This window comes from Pseudopipra pipra, chromosome 3 (assembly GCF_036250125.1).
Source record: "Pseudopipra pipra isolate bDixPip1 chromosome 3, bDixPip1.hap1, whole genome shotgun sequence".
NCBI classification, from domain to species: Eukaryota; Metazoa; Chordata; class Aves; order Passeriformes; family Pipridae; genus Pseudopipra; species Pseudopipra pipra.
Window position 1 is genome coordinate 31,791,731 of NC_087551.1, and position 20,882 is coordinate 31,812,612.

Sequence of the window (20,882 nt, forward strand, 5' to 3'; positions counted from 1 at the left end):
CGAACTTTGCAGCCTGCCAGGGAGAGGCCCTGCTACCCACGTCCCTGGAAACTTCCTCTTCTCCCCTCAGGGCTGGTACATGCTCAAGGCAGGTTGTACCAGCTGCTCTTTCCCCTTCCTAGTACAGGCAGGAACTGGGGCAGCCGAAACCAGCATGGCCTGGTGCAGTTACTTCAAAAATATCTGAGCTGCAGGAAGCCCTGAAGGTCCAGTCACACTCCCCTGGTTCCCTCCATGGCACAGAGCATTCACCTGCTGTGACCTGGGCTGGCAGCCATTCTGCGAGAGAGGAAGGCTGGACAGGCCTGGCAGGGCTGTGCAGGCAGCAGGATTTACTCTGTAGGTAGTGATTTCCCTGCCGAGCTCCCATGACAGGGAAAAGGGGCCTAGGTGCCCTATACGATTAGCTGGGCTGGGTGCAGGCACAGAGGAATCACAGGACAAAGCATCTTTGTGAGAGGCACCAGACAGCTCAGGCTTCTTCCCAAGCAAAACTAAAGCCCACTGCAGGGCCCTTCTGATGTGAAGTTCCCCCCCTTCCTTAGCAAGGACCACCTTGCAGAGCCCCTTTCCTCCTGTGCAGAGGGGTGCTGCTGGATGAACGAGCTCCCAGACTAAGCGGCTGTTTATTTTTTAATAAAAACAATCATCCCTCCACTTGTGCTGTGTGTCGTCAGGATGCCTGGGGAGCCAGTGGCACTCAGAGAGAGCACTGGGCAGGAGAGGTGCTCAGCGCCAGGCTGAGGCCAGGGGTTGTGGTGGCTGGGGCACAGTGCAGCCCTGGGGCTGGCTGAAGTGGAGCTGCTTGACACAGCCTCTCTCCTGTGGGGAGGCAGTGAGCTGTGAACTGGTGCTGGGAGCAGAGACCATGCCAGGATGGTACCCAGAGGAGGATAAAACGCAGGCTAGGACCTTTTTCCTCTGTGGCTGGGGCTCACTCTTTCTTCCCAAAGAACTTCTTGAAAACAGATTTGTTCTTGGGGCGAAGGGGGCTGGTGGTCTTCTCCCCTAGCGTGTCCCGGGGGCTCCCCGTTTGGGCCACAAAAGAGTGACAGCGTGCCCGGGGCATGGCTGGCACTTGCTCCCCTATGTACAGGGTGACTGAGTAGCTGCTCCCGGCCTCCACTGGCTCCTTGGGCATGACCACTGGGGTGATCTTCTGGTAGGTCGCTGCAAGAAGGAGCAGTCAGGGGGGAGGGCAGGGTGCCAGCAGGCCCTGTCAGCCCCTCAGAGCCCTCCCCAGGTGAGGGGCTGCAGCCCAGGGCACAGGTATGTAGGACTGGGTGGGTGCTGAGCAGCATCGCATCTGTCCTTGGCTGTCTGTGAGGACAGAGGCAGTGGTGCCATCTCCTGGCAGTGACAGTGAAACCAGAGCCATACCTGAGGTGAAGGAATAGGACCTCCTCTTGTTGGTCACCAGCCCATAGTCATCTTCTTGGCAGATGTTGTCCCACAGCCTGGGTGACCCCCCGGGTGACCACTGCTGCTCCTTGTGCCCAGCCCCCTGAGCATCCTCTGAAGCAGAATGGAGACATGTCACAAGGCAAGGCCTCCACAGGACACCACTGTGTCAGCCCCAAAGAGGACAGGGAAATGTATTATTATCTCATTATCCCAGGAAGCGAAGGGAAGTAACTGATCCTTTCCCCAAGCCCTACACCCTGAGACTGCTAGCCCAGATACCACTAAGTTCAAGACTGACCGACAGCCTTCAGCCTCCACCAGTTGGCTACCTCCTCCCCTGGGCTGGGGAGAGGAGTTGGGGGACAGTGGCAACCCAGCCAGACAGGAAAGTCACCTGCTGCTGCCACAGTCCCCTTGGCTGGGCCATCCTGGCTGCCCAGAGACCTCTGCAGCCGGGTGTTTGAGCAGGGTAACATCACGATCTCCTGGCTCCTGGTGGTCATGACCTGATTATGTCCCTGGAGGTGGGAGCTCCCAGGGCTGGGGACCTTGCTGAAACTGAAAGTAGCAGAGATTTAGCTAAACCAGTCTGGCTCACCAATGTCCTGCTGGAGCAGCACACGCCAGCAAATGTGGGAGTTGTAGTGAGAGCTGGCTAACCAGCTCCTGGCTACTCACCCCCCAGTCCCACCAGTGCCCTCGACACACTGTGCCACCGCCTGGAAGTAATCCACTTCAGGGAAACCTGGGGGCACAGCAAACATCCTGCTGGGTGCTGGCAGTGCACAGGACTGTCCCATAGAGCCAGTCCCTGCTCCAGGTGCCCATGCTTCATGGCTGGCTTCTCCAACCTCCTCCTGTAGGTCCTGCCAATGAGCCTTGGATTTCATGGCAGGGCTTGAACCTTCTGAGGTGTGGGTACAGCAGCAGGAAAACTTCAGTATTACAGGTCTCCTTGCCTGAAGGGCAAACAAGGCATTTCCAGGCCCCACAGAGTAGATGGAGGAAGACCAAGGCGCAATTATAATTTTACTGACACAGATTTTTTGCTGCTGAGGCACCACTGACGTCAGTCGAGCTATTCCTGATTTATAACTGTGTATGTGGTATGAAAACAGAGCCTCCAAATCCTGCCTAGCAGAGAACTGCTGTTCCTGAGGCAGGTTAGGAGGATGCATAAATCAGAGACAACGTTTTGTTGCTTCTCTTCTAACCCCCTCTGCAGGGGCTGCACCAACATGGTAACCACATAGAGCTGGGCCTCTGTTCTGCCAGCAAGGGTTGCTCACCTGAGTTTTGCTGCAGCTTTGAGACCCATTCGTTCATGAGGGGCTGGGAGGGGGCCCTCAGGAGGTACTCAGAGCCATCCTGCAGCCTTCAGAGACAGGGGACAACAAGTCAGCAATGAGACAGATGTGGAGTGCAGATACCACAGCCCCCACCAGACTGGGAGAGAAGTAGGTGTGAAAGAATGAAGGAGATGCTCATCTAAGCACTAGACTGAGCTGGCCCTGGCTGGGGATATTGGTAAGTGTCTGCCCCAGCAGGAACACACTGAGGAGGGTTGTGGCTATAAGACCCCACTGCCGTGGGTCAGTAACTCACTGAAGCCTGAAGCAGTTGGTCTTCTTGGTGTACTCAGCATCTGGGGTGCAGATTGCTCCAGAGAGATTCAGGGGAAGGGCCACCACGGAGCTCTGCAGCATAAAGGAAAGAAAGAGCAACAGTGGGGTTGGATGGCTCTGCCTTCCCTGGCCATGGGGGCAATGGCATGCTGCTGCCAGCTCCCTCCCGTGTTGCCCAAATCTCCCCCAGTGCACCTTGAGGCTGTCCCTGCGGTCCTGGTAGAAGCACAGTGTCTGCCTCATCAGCACAGCATGGAAGAGGCCCCAGGCTCGGCAGCTGGCCTGTGGGACACAAACAGGGGACAGCTGTGATACCAACAGGCTTGGGAGGAGACAGGTGGTCTTCTGCCACTCAAAATGCAACCCAGCCCCTCTGGGGCTCTGCCCTCCCAGCATGGCCAGGAGCACTGCTGTGGTAGTTCCAGGAGCATCCCTGGCTTCACTCCTGCCCCAAAACCTGGACATTTCCTGCCATGTCCCAGCACCCCTGTCCCAAAGAAGCCCCACAGCCATGCCTGTACCTTTCTCCCTCCTGTCTGCAATACGTGCTTCCTTTCCAGTGTCCCCTCCATCATCTGAAACTCCATTTTACCCGGAAGAACCTGGAATGGGACAGAGGGTGAGCGAAGCTACATTGAGGACAATGGTGCCAGCTCAGCCTCCAGGCACATGGGGTCTATCTGACCCATTCCTGATGGGCAATGCCAAGGTGGGAGTGGGATGACAGGAACAATTTCCTGGCATGGGCAGAGGCTGGGTTGTTTGTCAGCTTTTTGGGTGAAGTGCTGCCTTGCTAAGGCTAAGGGCTGGCAGTGGGGTGTGTGTTGCAGAGACCCCAAATTCGGCACCTAGCTCTTCCCCACCAGCTGGAGCAAAGGGGCCACTGGAGTCAGGGAGTCCCCAAACACAGGTCACATTTGCTGGAGTGGGTAACCCAACTGCTGCCTGGGGTGTTCCCCAACCCCCTACCAGACCCTGAGGGAGAGTCCCCAGCTTGTGGCTCTTACATTGCTGCTCTCTCTTTCTTCTTGCCCATGCTTCCGCCGATCCCAGGCACTGGAGCCATCCAAGGGGACTGCAGACACCAGCTCCTCCAAGTGGGGGGAAACCTTGAGCCCACTGGGACTGCCTCTGCCACTGTGCACCACTTTGGGGCTCTTCTCTCCTGACGGGCTGCAGAGCAGCCGGGCAGTGGTGGGAAGGGTGAATTGGGCCACTAGCACGTTGTTGGCTGATGAGAGGATGAGGGGCCCACCAACAGTGGTGTTGGGGCTGGGCAAGCTGCCTGTCCTGCTCCCTGTCTGCTGGCTGGCACAGCTGCCTCCTGGTGGGCTCTGTGTCCGTTGCTCATCTGCCCCATCCCAGATGGCCTGCAGCTCCTCCTCCTCTTCCTCAAACTGGCCATGGGCAGGATGGCAAACTTCCTCAGTGCCCAGAACAGGGCTGTGAGGCTGTGGAGAGGCCAGTGCCCACTCAAAAACAGAGAGCTGGGTAGGGGCGGTGGGGGAAGCCGGGGACCTTCTGGGCTGGCTGCTGCTGGCTGGCCGTGGTGTGGAGGCAGGGCCAGGGATGGCTCCTGCCCTGCCTGGGGTTCTCACAGGGGATGATCCAAGCTCCAGCCGAGTGGCTTTGCGATGCCTGGCCCTGCCAGTGGCACTGGGGCTGCCATCCTGGCCAAGCTGGGTGGCCAGCTCATCCCCCTCTCGACTGACCCACTCATGCTGCATGCCGACGTGGGACGGCTGGCTTGGCCTCAAGTCCAGGAGGTCTTTACCAATGCTGCTGGAGTGCTGCAGGATCTGGTGCTCCTCCCCAGCACGGTATGTCCTGTGCTGGCTGTAGCTGGGGTTGAAGCTCACCTCCTCAAACCATGTTCCTCGCTCACTCTTGGGGGATGTCCCCAAACTCTTGCTGGGTCCCTGGGGACTGCACCCATCCATATCTACCTCCTCCTGCCATCCAACCCCATGTGTGCCTGTGGGCTCCCTTGGCCTCATCCCCCCACTCTGCCTCTGCTCTTGCCCCTCTGCCTTCTGCTGCCATGCTGTAGCCCTTCGGTGGCACCCCAGGACCATTGCATCCCGGGGCAGCTCCAGGCTGAGAACTGAGCCCAGGGAAAGGCGGGGACATGTGGTTTTCGGGTCAGAGAGGCAGGGGTCCTGGGGGGCTGCCCCACATTCGGCATCAATGTCCTGCACCAGTGGGTTCCTGACATAGAGCAGCAGCTCTCCAAGCTGGGATCCAGCAGCAGCTGCCCCCAGCCCCCCCTTCCTCCGACCACACTTCTGAGGCCACGTGTTGCTGGGGCCATGGTGCTCCTCGGGTGTGGGCCGCAGGGAGCTTTCGCCCATGATGCCCTGGAGCGTCAGCAGCTGGGCCTGCTCTGCCCTTGCCTGCTCCCGCCGCTGCAGGCTGTTGAAGAGGGAGCCAGCCCCAGCCTTAGGCATGGTGTGGGAGACAGCTGGCATCCCACTGCCGGATGCTGGAGGGCGGTGGACGACAGCGGGTGGCTGCTTTGCGGTGGAGGTTTTCCTGGCCTCCACCTGCACCTGGGGAAACAGAGAAGAGAGAGGTGATCCCCACTGCTGGAGCCTCTACCACCCTGTGCCAACTGCTCCCTTTCCATGCTGGACCTGGAAAAGCAAGGAGCTGGGGGGGCAGGCAAATGAAAATGCTCACCAGCAGCACATGCAGAGCTGGGAGCAGCTTCACCTCAACCCCCTGAGGGCTGCTCCCACCTTGGTGCTGGCACGTTAGAGGCAGGCAGGGGAAGCTCTGCCTGTTATGGAGTCCCTCAGATATGGTACAGTTGGAGCTGACTGTGCCATACGGCTTTTCCCTGGCACTGCTGACCTCCAAGCCATCACTTTTGGGTGGCTACTGAGACAGTAGTCACTGCTGCCCATCCCTGCCACCCTTACATGCCCCAGGCAGCAGAGCAGCAAATGCAAGGGCAAGGGCTGAGTACAGACTCTTTCCTCCCTTCCCCACAGCCCCTCTCCTGTGTTTCTACAGCTGCAAGAGTCTGCAGGAGCTGGAGCAGCATCTCCTCATACCGCTTAGGCTAGAAGGTGCCCATTACCAAAACCCTCCTGGCAGCCCATTGCCCTGCCTCAATGCCCTCTGTCCTCCTGCCCTCTTTCTCAGGCTACCCAGCCTGGCTGCCCTTGGGGTTCCTCACACACAGACCTTTGCACAGGCTCTGGAGCAACAAACCAATGCAAGCCTGAACAAATCACCAGGCTCCCAGCTCCAGCATTGCAAGCCATGCAAGCTGAGGAGTGAAACCCGCCCTCAGCAAAAGGTGCATGTCACACGGCCCCATCCACCCTTGCCCCCTCTTCAGTCGTCTGCACAAGGAACTGCTGCTGCCCCATAGCAATGGAGCTGGGAGGCTCTCCCACTGGCCACCAGCATGCTGTGCCTTCCACAGCCACCAAAACCACTTACACAGGGGCCAAACTGCAGCCAGCCCTGTCTGAACCCCCTTCTCACATGCCTCAGCACCCACACTCTGGAGCCCACAGCACTGTGAGAGTTTTCCCTCTCCTGAGGGACCACTGCCAACAGGGCACAGTGGCATGGCCAGGAGGGTTGGTAGCAGACAGGTTCATGCCATGCAGCCACTCTCCCCAGCATGCAGCCTTTGAACATTACCTCTTCCATTGGCTGGTGAGGTGGCTTTCTCTTTCGCTTTAAACTACCCCAAGTGTTTCCTAAAAGCCCCTGGCAACGCTTCCAAAAGGTTTTACAGCCTGAGAGTTTAGTGGCGGGGAGCTGAGCAGGGGGAGAGAGAGAGACAGAGAGAGTTGAGGGCAGTGAGGGCAAGGAGCTGCAGCAGGAGAGCACAGGCAAAGTGGGTGGCACAAGCTGGTCCTCAGCCCTCAGGCATCGCTCAGCATTGGCATGGTCAAAGGCCCTTCTCCTGAGACTGACGCAGCCCCAATAGCTCACTTAGAAATAGCCTGAAGCATGGGGGCTACACCACAGCCCTCACAGCCTCCCAGTCTGCATGGGGGCACAGCCCTGGAGAGCTGCCCTGGCTGTGTGGCAGAGCTGGGTGCTCACCCATGGTTCTGCCAAAGCCGCCTACCATCCTGCACATACCGTCCGCAGTGCCTCCTCCTCTGGCCGCTCGCCGCCGGCCAGCGGATGTGCCTTCTTCTTCTCACCCTTCTTGCCAACGCTGAGGATGAGGTTGACCGTCCCCCCGAGACCACTGGGGCCCCGCGGTGGCAGCAGCAGCGTGGAGGTCTCAGCAGGATCCCAGGTGACAGGCTCCTTGGGGGGTCCTGCACCACGAGGTGTTTTGCTGCTGGGTGTCCCCCAGCTCTGCTCCACTCCTGATGGGGCTTCTGAGAGGGCTGATGCCTGTGCGGAGATGGCTGTTTCCCCCGGCAGCCATGGCTCTGAACTTTGCACAGGCTCAAGGAGGGAGCAGGGCATGAACTCCACTGGGCTGTGGACGCTTTCCAGATGGGACAGTGCACATGAGATGTGCTGCTCCTGAGGAGCAAGGCAAGAGAAGGAATGTGAAGGAAGGCACTTTCTCACGACAGCCTTTGCCCTGCCTGAACCTCAGAGACTCTCAGAGATATTGGCACACATCCCTCCTCTACTTCTGCACCACCCATTCCATCCCGTGCCTCTGCTACCCTCAGCCTCGAGACTGGTCATGCTCCCTGACAGTCTCGACATGTCTGGGTACTCACTTGGCTGGTAAGGGATGTGCTTGAGGGGCTCTCTGGGTCTCTCCTGTCCTCCTGCTTGCTCTCCAGGTCCTGCTGGTGCCTCTGTGCTCGCCAGCGCACCAGCACCCAGCCCAGCATGCTCTGCAGCTCCTCCAAGCGCTCCTTTATCTGAGGGGAGAAGAGATGCTGGGCAGCCTGCAAGGACCCCTGGTGCAGGGACACTGGCCCTACCAGGACACTTCACTATAGAGCAGTTTAAGAGGGTTTGAGAAGTGGGATACAGTCACGGTTACATCAGCTCAGGTTTCAGCATCCACTGCTGGATGAAACTCCTTCCTGCCCTGAGCAGGCCCAGGGATGCTTAGCTGGCCCTATCCCACTTGCTGGGGCTTTGCACCCGTACCTTGTTCTTTCCTTCAGGGACTGTCTCCAGAGGATTTGGAGGGTACGCTGAGAGTTTGCCCTGACCCTATTTCCCCTGTCCTTACTGTTGCACTCAGGTAGTGCTCCTCAGACACCAGCTGCTGCCCTGATGCTGCCAGTGCCTCAAACTCCTTGAGCTTCTCTTCGATCCTCCTCTCCAATTCTTCACATGGAGTTTTTGGGAGGCTGGGGCTGCTTGGGCTTTCAGAGAAGATCTGAGCCCGTGTGTCCTCTGTCCAGGAGCTGTGGGCACATGAAAGACAGATTGAGGAACAACCCAAGCCCCTCCTCAGCCCTACAGGCCCCGGAGAAGCCATTCCCATGCTCAGAAATGGGTGGAAGAAGCTTGCTGGGGTAGTGGCAAGGCTGTTGGGGCAGGGCAAGATGCTGTAAGGCTGCCCCACAGCAGGTAGGCCCAGTGCAGACCTTCATTCTGTGCTCCCCACAGTCATGCCTGGCCACAGCTCCAGCACTGCCAGCAGCCCATGCTCCAGCAATGCCATGCTCTCACCAGCTCCCCCTCAACCACCACAGAAGCAACCCCGATGGCTCACTGCCACTTACATCATGGCTAAATAATCCTTGAAGAAGTGCCACAGCCGGCTGGCCTGTTGCACTCGGGTCCGAGTCTCCCACAGCAGCTCTCGCAGCCCTGCCCACGCCCACAGCGTCTCCTGCACCTGCCGGCTGGTGGGGCACTGCTGAGTGGGGCACAACTCTTGCAAGTGGGCAGCTGCCCTCTCCAGCTCCTCCAACTGTCCCTGCAGGGTCTCTGACACTGCATGCTGAGGATCACAAGGCAGAAAAGGTTCAGGATGCACCCAACTCCTCTGCACCCAGGCTGGACTCCCCTGCATTATGGGATGCAGGGACAGAGGGGAGGATGTAGGGACAGAGGGGAGGATGTAGGGACAGAGGGGAGGATGCTGGTGCACAGGCTGCAGAGAGTGGGAAGAGCTACCCTCAGTGGGGAGAACAGGCAGAGCACAGAACTGCCTGGCTTCCCTGCCCTGCTTTCAAGAGTTGCTTCCCCACCAGTGGAAAGATGAGCAAGGTGCTGGCAGCTGGGGGCTGGTACATGGCAGCTGATGCAAGCTCTCTCCCCTTGCCAGGCCCTCGCTAGCAGAGGGGAATGGAGCAGGGCAGGGCTTGGCTCCACTGGAAAATTCCAGCCTGGCCTGCCACAGTGTGCCAAGGCTTACGACACCTGGCCCCCCAGGGGCCAGTGCCTCACTGGGACGGCCCGTCAGCCAGGACACCACCCTGCCACAGCGCTCCCCTGACTCACCTCCATCTCCTGCTGGCGGCTCAGCAAGCCCTGCAGCCCTTGGAGGTCCTTCTCGCTCTTCACCGTGGTGAAGCTGCTCTCTGCTCGAGCAATGTCTTGAGCCAACACCTTGGCTCTGCATTGAAGGGCGTCCAGCTGAGGGGATACCTCTGCCACCTGGATGAGCAGGAGGGGACATAGAGGGAGATTAGCCATGCTGTGGGACCCACTGTGTCACTAGTTGCCCCACAGCCCTGGTCCACCCCAGCCTGGGGGCACCCTGCCATGCACCTGCAAAAGGTGCCAGCCATGGGAGAGACAGGGATACCAGCCTCACACGGAGCAGTTCCCATGCATCCCATTTGGAACAGCTGAGGTGCATGCCCTGTCCCAACTAGCTGGCATGTCCAGCTCCAGGTGGACCCCCCAGTTGCATCCCCAGACGCCCCGCCTCCACTCTCTACCAGATGCTCCAGGCTCTCCATCTCCGCTGCCACCTCCATGACTCGCTCCCGCTCCTTCGCTGCATCATTCAGCATCTCCACAGCCTCCTGCAACTCTCCCAAGGGGCTGCTCATGTCCTCACTGCTCAGAGGCTGCTCAGCCTGGGCTGACAGTAGGGGAAAAGACCCCTGCAAGCTGCAACACCTGCTCCCTGGCTGAAGCCAGCAGAAACACCAGGCATAAGAGAGATGGGGAGTGACACCCCAGGCAGCTGGGCTGGAGGGGAGCACCCAATAGGGTCCCCTTGCCAGCCACAGACCAACCCTTGGTCCAGTCCCAGGTGCTGTGTGATCCCAAGGGATGCCTGGCTGTGCTGCTCACCGCTGCAGATCCCTGCTGGTTCAGTGCCTCCTCTTCTTGTAGGTCCTGCAGAAACTCAGACAGCACCAGGGAGTCCCGCAGATCTGCTGCCCGGCGCCGCAGGGCTGCCTGCACATGTGCCAACCTGTGGGGAAAGGTGCCCATCAGAGGTGCTGCTGGCCTTTGCACCTCCTCGAGGTGAGCAGCCTCCTCCCCACCCAACCTAGGGACCGGGGAAGTGGCACCTTCCCCCATGACTCACTTCTCCTCCACCATCTCCACTTTCCTCTGCATCTTCCTCGCCCCCTCGTGCTCAGTGGGCGACTCGCCTGCTGCTTCCTCCCGCAGTGCCTGCAGCTTGAGGCCACACGTCAAGAGCTGCTTCTCCAGCTGGCCCATCTCTTCCAGGTCCTGGCGCAGCTCCGCCGGGCTTCTCATGGCGGCTGGTTCCGAGAGCGACCCTGACACAGCTTGCAGCCACCGCTCAGCCTGGTCCAGCTCCCCCACCAGCCTCAGTGCCTTCAGGGAGAGCAGGGAGCCCATCAGCCTGGCTCTGAGCCACCCAGGGGAGGCAGGAGCCATGCTGGCACCCTGTTGCGGGTACCTGGGGCACTGGCAGCTTGGGCAGCACAACTGGAGCAGCGTGCAGGCTGCAAGGCCCGCCGGAGCTGCAGCTCTGGTCCCCACGGGCACCGGCCTCACTTGCTGATCCCAAGCAAGCTGCTGCAATTGGAGCACACCCCATGCCCACTCCAGCCCTGCCTCCATGTACCTTATCGATTTCTCGCAGTACAACGCCGTTCTCCTGGTGCTTCCTCTGCAGGTCCTCCCACAACTCCCCCAGTTCTCGCAGCATGGCCTTCACCTTTGGGCTCCCCGGGGGCCTCCCTGGCATTGGCCCCTCCTGGGAGGCAGGGAGGGCAGTTAGGATGGGCCCCACCTGATGTCACCACCCCACCTTACACCCAGGGTGGGCTCACCAGGAGCACAGCCCTGACACTGGAGCTGTGGTCCAGGGGCTTCTGCTGTATCTGTGCTGCCTTCAGGCTCTCCACAGGACATGGGGAGACTCCAGGACCCACACTCTCATTGTACAGGGACAGAGTCTGCTGAGGAGCAGGGAGACATGCTGGGTTAGTACCCAGACCAGGGATAGGAAAGCGTCAGGGAAGTGAGTCCTCCCCCAACACTGTTTCCCCTGATAGGGGAGGGAGATGCAGAGGGAGCAAAGGGAATTCTTGGGGAGACATTACTGTGTTCACTGCCTGGCAGACATCCTGCACTTGGACCTCCAGCTGCTGCATTCCCCACTCAGTCTCTGCCTCTCTCCTCCTGCAGAGAGAGGAGAGGGACAGTCAGGACTGCAAGGTCCCCCCTTGCACAGGGGACCCCCATCCCTGTTCCCTCTGACTCCATGCCACTTTCACAAGCTGGTACCTTTTGTTGTCCCCTCCATGAGGGGGCTGTCCCACTGGGGAGCAAGGGCTGCTCTCCTCCCCTCTCTTGTGCTCTGCCATCTTCCCCAGCACATCTGTTGCCACCTGTGACACAAAGGCTCACATTTCTTCTTGTCCAGCCCAAAGCATGCACCGCTTTGCCCTGGGCCTAGCACTTATCACCTCCCTAAGCAGTGGCACCAGATCCAGGCATGTTCAGCTTTTTCCCAACACCTGAACCCCTTTCCCATAGGCTTCCTTGTCTTCTTGAAGTGGAGGCGCAGGAGATGTCTGGAGGAAGACAATGCTTACCATGCTCCCGAGTCCTCTTGTCCATTTGGCTCCTGCTTCCTTTCCCACAGTCCCATGGCTGCTATTATCTCCTCGGGGCTCAACATTCAGAGCCACAGCTTTGCTCCCTGGGGAAATGTTTGCCAACGCTGGAGCCTTCTCTGACCTGGGAAAGGGAGGCAAGGGAGGACCAGTGGAGCAGAGGATGAATAGACACCTTAAGTAGAGCTGGTGCCCCAGAGACAGCCTGCCAGGAGCTAATCCAGGTCTTTCCCAAGCCTCTGGCTCCAGGGCTGGGGGGTTGGGGTTGCAGTCACGGGGCTCCTGCCTGGCTGTGCTCTACCTCAGTGCCTGCTGGAGCTGTGCCCAGCTCTCCTTGACATCTTGGTGCTTTGAGGTGACCTGGGCTGCCAGGCTGGGCTGCAGGTTTAGGAGCTGGGACACGGTCACATCCAGCATCTGGAGAAGAGAGAGCAGCTGGGAAGTGATGGAGGCAGGGCTCATTAGGGATGAACTACCGCCGGTCCTGTGGATGCAGGAGAGGCAGTGAGTGCCAAGCCCAGTCCTCTGCTGTCCCTGTGGAGGCTCCCCCATTTGTCACACAACCTCAGCCACCCACACAGCTGTGGGGTGTCCACAGCGTCCCCAGCTCTGCTGGTGGCAGAGCTGACCTGGGAAGGCACACATCCCCCCTCCGTTGGGATGCTCCCCAGGGCTCATAGGATGAAGCAGAGCCTTGCACTTACCATCACCTGGCTGGCTATGTCCCTGACATCCCGATCCTGGCATGGCACACCCTCCACTGACTTCCCTGTGCCGCAGATGCTGCTCTGCTGTAAGAATAGGCTGCAGTCAGTAGTGGGAGGAGGATGGGGCCCTGCTTTCAGCTCCAGCAGAAAGGAACAGTGCAAAGCCGCACTTGCCACTCTGGCTCCCCTTCTTATATCAGGCCCCATCCCCCAGCTCCCTTTCCAAGCCTCAGGCTGAGAGTGCTGGGACCGCAGCAGCCCCCACTCAGGGGACAAGGGCAAGGTGCTGCCCATCAAGTTTCCTTCAGGCCACGCAACAGCCCTGCACAGCAGGGTGCACCTGGCTCCAGTGTGGGTACCTTCGCATGAATGGCCCCGAGCAGGATATCCGCTTGCTGGAAGAAGGCGGACACCTCCAGGGCCAGCTGCAGAGTCTCGTGGTGCTCCTTCAGAGTCCCCTGCAGCCGCAGCCACCTGCGCAGGTGGAAGAGGAAAGGTGAAGGGCAGTCCGTGCCTATCTGGGGAGCTGTGCAGAGCTGGGCCAGCAGGTTTGGGGAATCCTGCTTCCCAGCCTGTCAGCTCCTGGTGCTTGGCTTGGTCCCGCTAAGCCTATGTGTCCTCTGCTCACGTTTTGTTGAGGTGCTTGCGCCGGGCTGAGATGTTTCTGCTCTCACTTTTGCCTTGCTTCTCCAGCTTCTGGGCCAGGCTGTTCACCTCCTTGTGCAGACTCTGGAACTGCTGCTCCTCCTGGCCCAAGGAGAGAGAAAGACATCAGCATCCCTCCTCAGGGATCTGTGCTATGCCCCAGCCTTATGAGCTTCAGGGTCCCTCACATGCTGGCAGCTCTCCAGCAGCCTCTCACCTGCTTCAAGTCAAGGATGCGGCGGGTGAGCTGGATCTTGTCTGGGCTTTCCTGTAGAAGGGCTGCCAGAGATGGCTTCTCCTCCTGGGCCAGGGGAAGGTGTGAGAAGGTGGGGGGACAGCCAAACTGTCCCCTTCCCCAGACCATGCTTCCCACCCGCCCCACCTTGTGCTTGATCCACGCCTCCAGCCGCTCAGCTTTCCTGTTGAAGTCCTGCAGACTCCGTAGCCCACCCAGGGCTTTGCTCTGGCTGGCAGCTGTCTGCTTCAGGAGCTGCCACTGACCCTGCAGGGCCAGCAGCTGCCTCCGCACTGCCTCAGCACTGGGGCTTGCCTGCCACATCAGCTGCTCACCCATCTGTGGGGCCAACGGACCCACTCAGCATCAGGGGTTCCCAGGGACCCTCCACTCCGGAGGATGCAACAGGGACACAGGTGCTGTGGGGAATGGGAGCCATGCCACAGCCTGGCCTCACCTGGTTGAGCTTTATCAGAGTGTTCTCAAAATCCTTCATGTCCCGCTGCAAGGTCTGAGCCACCTCCTCCCAGTCCTGGAGATCGCAGCCGTCCTTTAGGTCCCGCAACTTGCCTCGCACCCAGCCCTCCGCCTGCAATGTAGGAAGAGCCACATGGCACCAGAGCCTCAAGGACATGGCTTTAGGTACCCAAGCCCAAACCCTCCCTAACTGTGACAGGGACAGGAGTGCACCCTTTCAGCTAACAACCCGTTTGCTCTGAGAACCAACAGGCCAGCAAAGGTGCTAAGGACAGCATCCACAGCAATGGGGGTCTGAAGGTAAGCAGCATCTCACTTCTTTCCAGCATCTGCATCAGCCCAGCAGGAGAAGCTGGGCCCCCTTCGAGCAGGCCAGTCTGTGCAGAATATCCCTGCACAAAGCATCTCTTTTCCCTGCACCTTGCTCCCGACTGCAAACCTCCATGCACTCTTCCCACCATGGCGTGGAAGCAGCCCGCCCCACTATCTTGGTTCCCACGCTGCTGGGGAGGGACATGATCTGAGAGGAGGAGGAGGATGGGGGTTGGGAGGAGCATGTGCACATGGAGAGGAAGCAGGGCCCTGGTGTGGGCTGACCCCCTCTCCCTGGGGCTGACAGCCAGGGAGAGGCAGCCAAACATGATCTCATGCCACAACCATGGCTTCGCTCGGGGCCAGGAGTTCAACCCTCCCTGCTGAGCACCCCACCCCACAGCTCACATGAAAGGCTGCCGGTGGCCCCCCCATCCCACTTCCCATGCAGTCCCTTGGGCGAGGGCCCAGGCTGGCCTCACCTGCAGCATCTCCCGGTTGAACTGGGCTACCAGAGGACTTGGGTCGAGGAGGAGGGCTGCTCCCACTGTGCTTCGCCCACTGCATCTTGGTGCTGCAGTGGATTCCTTGCCCTTAGGACTCTCTTTCTGGGGTGACGACACTGGGGATCCTGCCAGCTGGGGAGAGCAGAGGCGGTGGGGCATGGGGGGTATCAGTGTGATGCCCCAGGAAGCCCTCCCCATCACGTCCCAGGAGCATTTTGGAAATAAAGTACTTAAGCATGCCTTGTCCTTGATCCCACTCCTTTAACAACATATTTGGGGTTCTCCCCCAGCAAAGCAAGGCACTGTTCCCCTCTACCAAGGCCACACTGGTAGCTTTTGGAACCCAAGCAGGAGTTGCTGGGCTGTTCCTCAGCCCTGGGTCAATCCAGCACTTAGGCTGGTCCCCACACCAACACTGGAGGTGGATGTAGTGCTTGCTGCCTCTCCGGCCTGAGGCTGCACCTCTCTGCAAGGAGCATTCATGTCTGCAGCTTCCATTTGGTGTCACCCTGGGGGATGCTCCCCAGGACGGGATGGGGAGGCCATGGGGCAGGTCCCTGGTAAGACTCACCACTCCTTTGGGGGCATCCAAGATCCCCATCCCCAGTGAGTGGTTGGAGGGGGCAGAGAGCACAGTGTCTCCCATGGGACTTGGCCTTGTGGGCAGTTGACACCGATGAAACCCTCTGTCAGGGTTCCAGCTCTGCCAGGGGTGACATCAAAGGTCAGCCAGTGAAAGTGCTGGCCCTCATCCAAGCTCAGCCCCAGCTGCACACAGCCCAGGGGGCAGCACCATCACCCGTGCACTCACTTCCCACCCTTCTGCCCAGGGATGGGGATCTAACTGCACACTAACTGGTGGCAAACAGGAAACTGAGCATCTTCAGGAGGAACCAAAAGCCGCAGGGCTTGCTGCCTCCTCTCACCAGGCAGAAATTGCCCCTGGGGTCAGTCTGGAACAGCCCTCCCACTCTGAGAGGACTGGGTGTGAGCTGCCCCACAGTGTCCCACCTGCCTCCAAGCCCATCAGGGTGCAATTTCCCAGGAGCCTGCGGAGCAGTGGGGTTCAGGCAACTGTTTCAGGCTCTCTAAGCACTCTGGCATGTGCTGCCCTGCTGACAGCATGAGAGTCACTTTTCAAAGCCTGCTCTGCCTAACCACAAGAACTACAGAAATCCTCTGTCTTTTTTTTTTTTTTTTTTAAATAGCAACACAGATTCTCAGGCCCTCCTGCAACTCTGGGATTTTTAGTCTCTTGACTTGTCCAGGGCTGGAGGAGCCCATAATCTGGCTCCCTTGGAAGCAATAAAACCTGTGAATGCTGACCCCTTGCCCCATAATGCCCAGGTTGTCCCCTCACTCACTCAAAGAGGTGAGGCTCCATCCACACCTGGGCACACCACCAGCAACCAGCATCATTGCTCAGCTCCAAGTTGTACATCAGGCCCCCCTAAATAGTGAGGGCAGAGGGACATACCGCATAATAGGGAGAACATCTGTCCACTGGAGAGCGGAAAACACTGGCCTGAAGATTCCCAGGCTCCTGCTGCTCATCCTCTGCATCCACGTCCTTCCTGAGAAAGACCTAGAGGCAGGAAGGCACAGCTGTGAGCCTGGCAGTGCTCAACCATCCCAGCAGCTGCAGGGGACAGAGGACCACGCACCCACCTCCCCCTGTCCTGGGCCAGAGGAGGCTGCTGGCAGTACCCAGACACTACTTGGCTGGGCTCTTGCCCACCCCTCCTTAGGCATCTAGGCCAGGCTCCTCCAAATGGCATCCACAGCTCCTGCTACAGGTTCAGCAAGTGGCAAGGACTCCTAAGCTTGCTTCATCCAGCATCTTCTCCGTTTTAGCTCCCACTGTCCCCCTTGAATTGACTCCAAAGCCAGCAGAAACCCATTTAGTCAGCATCACTGGTCCCTGGTCATCTAAGGATGGTCAGAGTGAGACTCCCCTGGCCTCCTCCAGGACAGGAGGGCAGAGGCACAAGGGCACAGGAGGACATTAACTCCGTCATCATGAACCTGAATCCTCTCAGCTGCCAATCCCTGACCTCAGCCTAGCTGGGAGACAAGAGTTAAGGGGGCAGCTGGCTTGCAGAGAAGGGCTCCCACAGGACAGGAGTGAGGATGGAAGCAGGAGAGGCAGGAGGAAGGAAGTCCAGGAACTGCAGCCAGACAAAGATAGGAGGTCCAGGATGAACTCCACATTACCTTATCCTTAATGGAGCCCAGCCCCAGCAGGAGAGGTGTGTGGGATTGTTTGGATCATGCCCAAGGGCATTAAGTCTCATCCTCTACGGATGGATCTTTTCTTGGGCTGTTGGATATAGCAGGCCAGCTTAGGAATCTCCTTCCACTCTCTCCCTGGGGCCATCTTGCTGTGTCTGTCTTAACAGCCTACCAAGCACGCACAGGGCAACACGAACAGGGTGGTGGGCAATGTGTGCTGCTCCAACACCCCCTCCTCTGAGATGGCAGCAAATAGGGTGCTGCATCAGCCAGAGCCAGAGCCAGCCTACCATCGCTCAGGCCACTGCAAACTGGGGACACTGTCCGAAGGGGAACCAACCCAGGCAAATCAGAACTCCTGCTTGCACAGAATGTGGCCTCCTACCATCTCTGCAGGACTGCAGAAGAGTCCCAGCATGGATGGCAGCCCCCAACATTAGAGCTGCTGCCACCAGAAAGGCTTAGAGCCCCACAAACATCCCAACAGCCCTATAACCCCTCGAAGAACAGCACCACTGGACCTTTCCAGGGGCCTGCAAAGCCTAGCTGGTGGCTGCAGAGGACAGACCATTGCACCACGCCACATCATCCCATCCCAGGCAGGAAGAGCAGGCAGGGCATGAGGCTGAATCATGGCTCAGCAGGCACAGTGAGAACTCAGAAGGAGGGTACCAGAAGGGGAAGGCACACCCCTGCTTGACCACGGGGCTGAGAGGTTTGGATGCACATTTAGGGAACGACAGGGAGCTAAAAGTGAAGTGCTTGTGTAGCATAAGACCCTAGGAAGCCCCTCTTCTAGGCAGTAGCGTCCCACACCAGCCACTATGGCTCAGCCGTGGGAGACAACCCTGCAGGTGACACAGGAGCTTTATTTAAAGTCCCTGTCTCACGATCCGTCAGCCGCAGGAAAACAGGGCTGCCAGCAAAAGGATGACTTCATCCTTCCTGCAGAGCTGCTCCACCGGGACCGCCCCCCCTCCTTGGTCCCTCTGGCTGGAGCTGGGTCCTCGATCCAGCAAAACAACAAACTCTCTCAGCAACTGAAGGCTGGGAGAAGGAGCTGTGCCTGCCTCAGCATCCATGAGGTGCTGTGCTAAATGCTCCCCAGCAGGACTCCTGGCTTCACAATATGAGCAAAGCCACATGTAAAACGAGTGCAGCAGCCTCAGCTGCCTCCTCTGCAAATGCTTCTTTTCCTTTCTAAAAGTAAAATTAACACAGCACATATGCTTGCTGTGAGAAGGTGCCAGTGACGTCCCACATGCAAGAAGAGTGGGGCCAGACCCTCCTGGGTTGCACTGTGCTTATCCTGGAGGAGCCCCTTATTCCTACAGGGCAGGAGTGAAGGGCAGAGCCACAGGTTGGGGGGCACACTTGGGAAAGCACTACTGTGCCCTGTGTGGGAGACAGCATCCTTCTCTCCTCTGGCTGTCATCTCACATGTTTTCCCCTGAGCTCTGGCTCCCTCTCTCCCTCCCAAAGCTCCATCTTGTAGCCTGCCCCCCTCTTCCAGCTCCACACGCCCATGCTGGACAGGGAGGAGGCGCTGATCCTGGCAGCCTCCTGGGAGTCCCACAGCACCCAGCACATGTCCCTACCTTATATGAAAGAGGGGAGCCCTCATGCCGATGCCCCCTGGGTTGCGCAGACTCCGGCCGCCCAGCGAGGAGCTGCTTGCGTGCTGGAGGAAGCGGCAGCTCTTGCGAGGCTGTGCCTGGCCTTTATTGGCAATGAAGACGAGGGCTTTGGCAGTGGGCTGTGTAGCTCTCCCTAGTGCTATCCTGCCGGGAAACCAGCTGTTGCAGGTCAGGGTTAAAGCCCAAGGAGTTCCTGCTTGCTCTTGCCAGCAACGCTGAGGTCTCCAAGCTGTCTTCCGCTCCATCCCAGCCACACAGGGGGTCTGCCGGGCTCTGGCACTGATGGATTTGTACCTCTGTGCCTGCTAGCATTCAGACCTGGAGTGGGTGCCGGGAGCCCTGTGTCCTGTTCCTTGCCTTGTCCCAGATTTGCCTGGCTGTGTGGCCCTTCATGAGTCACTTCCCCTCTCCTAGCCTCCGTTTCCCCTCTGGTAAACGGGAGAACTAGTTCCCAGCTCCCCACACACAACTGCATCATCACAGGCATTCCAAGAGCTGAGCCTTCCGTAGCCAGGCTCTGGGGCAGGGCTTTTCCGGCTCATCTTAGCCCTGGGGAAAGCTCATCTCCACTCACCCGCAAAGACCTCCAGCCTGATGGTACAGAAAAGTGTATGGGGGGCACATGGGAGGAAAAAACAACTACCCCAGGAGCCCTGCAACGAGTGCTGCCTTGACGACATGGGGGCAAGGAAGCACGAATGGCCGCAGACTCTCCAGGACGTACCCATCCCTTGGCAGCCAGGAATGGGGAACTGCAAGGGAAGACGGGGAGAGAGCAGGGCACAGGTACTGGGATCGCTTACCTTGAACTGAGCTTTCCCTGTCCTGCTGTTGTTGTTGTTGTGGTTCCTCTCGCTGCCGACCCGGGCAGGGTCCCCGGGTCTCCCCGCGTTCCCCGCACCAGCCTCCCCGTAACGGTTGGACAGCGTGATCTTCTTAATGGAGCGAGCTAGGGAGTTGCGGTTCAGCCGGTCCTCGTCGGTGCCCCCGTCCTCGCCAGGGCCGGGGCTGCGGGGCTGCTCCGCGGGAGCGGCGGGGCCGGCCCGGGCGTGGGCCAGGTAGAGAGAGATGCGCTCGTTGATGCTGCGGCGGAGGCCGCGGTGGCTGTCCAGGGCGGAGGCGAGGGCGATGCCGGGGCAGGCGGCCCCAGGAAAGTCGGCGGCACACTTGGGCAGCGAGAGCCTGGTGCTGATGGTGAAGGGTTGCACCTTCCTCGCCGTGCTGCCCGACATCCTCGCCCTCCCCGCTGCCGCCTGCGGGCAGTGGGAGCCCCGGCCCGGGCACTGTGGGGCTAAGCGGCAGTGCGGGGCCCCCTCCGCCCGGGAGAGCGGGTGATGGAGATCGCCCGGGCGGCGCCGGCTCCTTCGCCGGGGCGGGCGGCTGCGGCGGCTCTTAGCAGCGGGGCAGCCCCGTGGTGGGGGGCAGCGGCGCGGGGGGCGGCCCAGCTCCCATGGCCGGAGCGGCGAGGCTCGGGCGGCCGTCCCGCCTCGGCTGCCTGGGGCGGACCCTCCGCCCCCACCGGGGCGCGTCCCCTCCCCTGCCCGGTCCCTCCTCCCGCGGCGGGCCGGGGAGGCGGGGGGAGGCGCCGCGCCCTGTCCTGCCCTGCCCGGGGGATGCCGTTCCTTCCCGTCCCGTCCCTGCTCGTGCCCGGCAGGTTTCAGTCGTCCGCCTTCCTGCGCAGGTTGAGGAGGCAGAGCAGGCAGGTGAGCAGGGCCTGGCGGCTCTCCCGGGAGCGCAGCCGGCGCCCCAGGCGGCGGAGAGGCGGCAGCAGGCGCCGGCGGGCCAGTGGCAGCAGGCGGGCGAGCAGGGCACGCAGCAGCGGGGCGGCCAGCGGCGGGGCGGGCATGCTGCCCCCCGGGCCTGCGGGCGCACCGTCAGACCCCTGAGCTAACCTGGCGGAGCGGGGGGTGCCCGGCAGCTCCTCACGTTTTGGAACTTCTGAGCCGAGCGGGATCCTGGGGGGTCTGCACCCTCCTGAGAGTGGGGCGCTGCTTGAGGCAGGCTCGAGGGTGAAGCGCTGGAGGGAACTGCTGCCCACCTCTTGCCCTGGTGACTCTTACCCTCCTTGAGATCCTTCCTGCTTCCACCGCTCAGACGTTTGTCCCAGAGGAGCCTGGACTGCTCAGCTACCTCAACGTGAACCTGCCA

At 59.9% G+C, this 20,882-nt stretch overlaps 1 protein-coding gene across 9 annotated transcripts; it reads right to left on the reverse strand.

Moving 5' to 3' along the window:
* Positions 1 to 620: 620 nt before the first annotated feature.
* Positions 621 to 20,368, reverse strand: LOC135412348 (spectrin beta chain, non-erythrocytic 2-like). Of its 9 annotated transcripts, none has more exons than XM_064651036.1 (33): positions 19,538 to 20,368; positions 16,343 to 16,450; positions 14,842 to 14,997; positions 14,028 to 14,159; positions 13,718 to 13,909; positions 13,553 to 13,636; positions 13,319 to 13,437; positions 13,050 to 13,164; positions 12,688 to 12,771; positions 12,285 to 12,400; positions 11,963 to 12,107; positions 11,651 to 11,755; positions 11,468 to 11,548; positions 11,195 to 11,323; positions 10,987 to 11,118; positions 10,477 to 10,733; positions 10,236 to 10,359; positions 9,875 to 10,069; positions 9,432 to 9,587; positions 8,708 to 8,928; positions 8,209 to 8,386; positions 7,742 to 7,888; positions 7,137 to 7,535; positions 6,687 to 6,806; positions 4,037 to 5,578; positions 3,551 to 3,631; positions 3,225 to 3,311; positions 3,010 to 3,101; positions 2,694 to 2,779; positions 2,083 to 2,149; positions 1,799 to 1,962; positions 1,381 to 1,515; positions 621 to 1,170 (listed from the first exon to the last, which is right to left on the reverse strand). In XM_064651036.1, the coding sequence occupies exons 1-33, from the start codon at positions 19,964 to 19,966 to the stop codon at positions 935 to 937; spliced, it is 6,414 nt and encodes a 2,137-aa protein (XP_064507106.1). In that variant the 5' UTR covers positions 19,967 to 20,368; the 3' UTR covers positions 621 to 934. The 9 variants fall into 9 exon arrangements, with proteins under 9 accessions (XP_064507106.1, XP_064507104.1, XP_064507103.1 ...); XM_064651034.1 differs by having other exon boundaries at positions 11,468 to 11,546; positions 11,652 to 11,755; positions 12,688 to 12,774; XM_064651033.1 differs by having other exon boundaries at positions 11,195 to 11,320; positions 12,688 to 12,774.
* Positions 20,369 to 20,882: the final 514 nt, after the last annotated feature.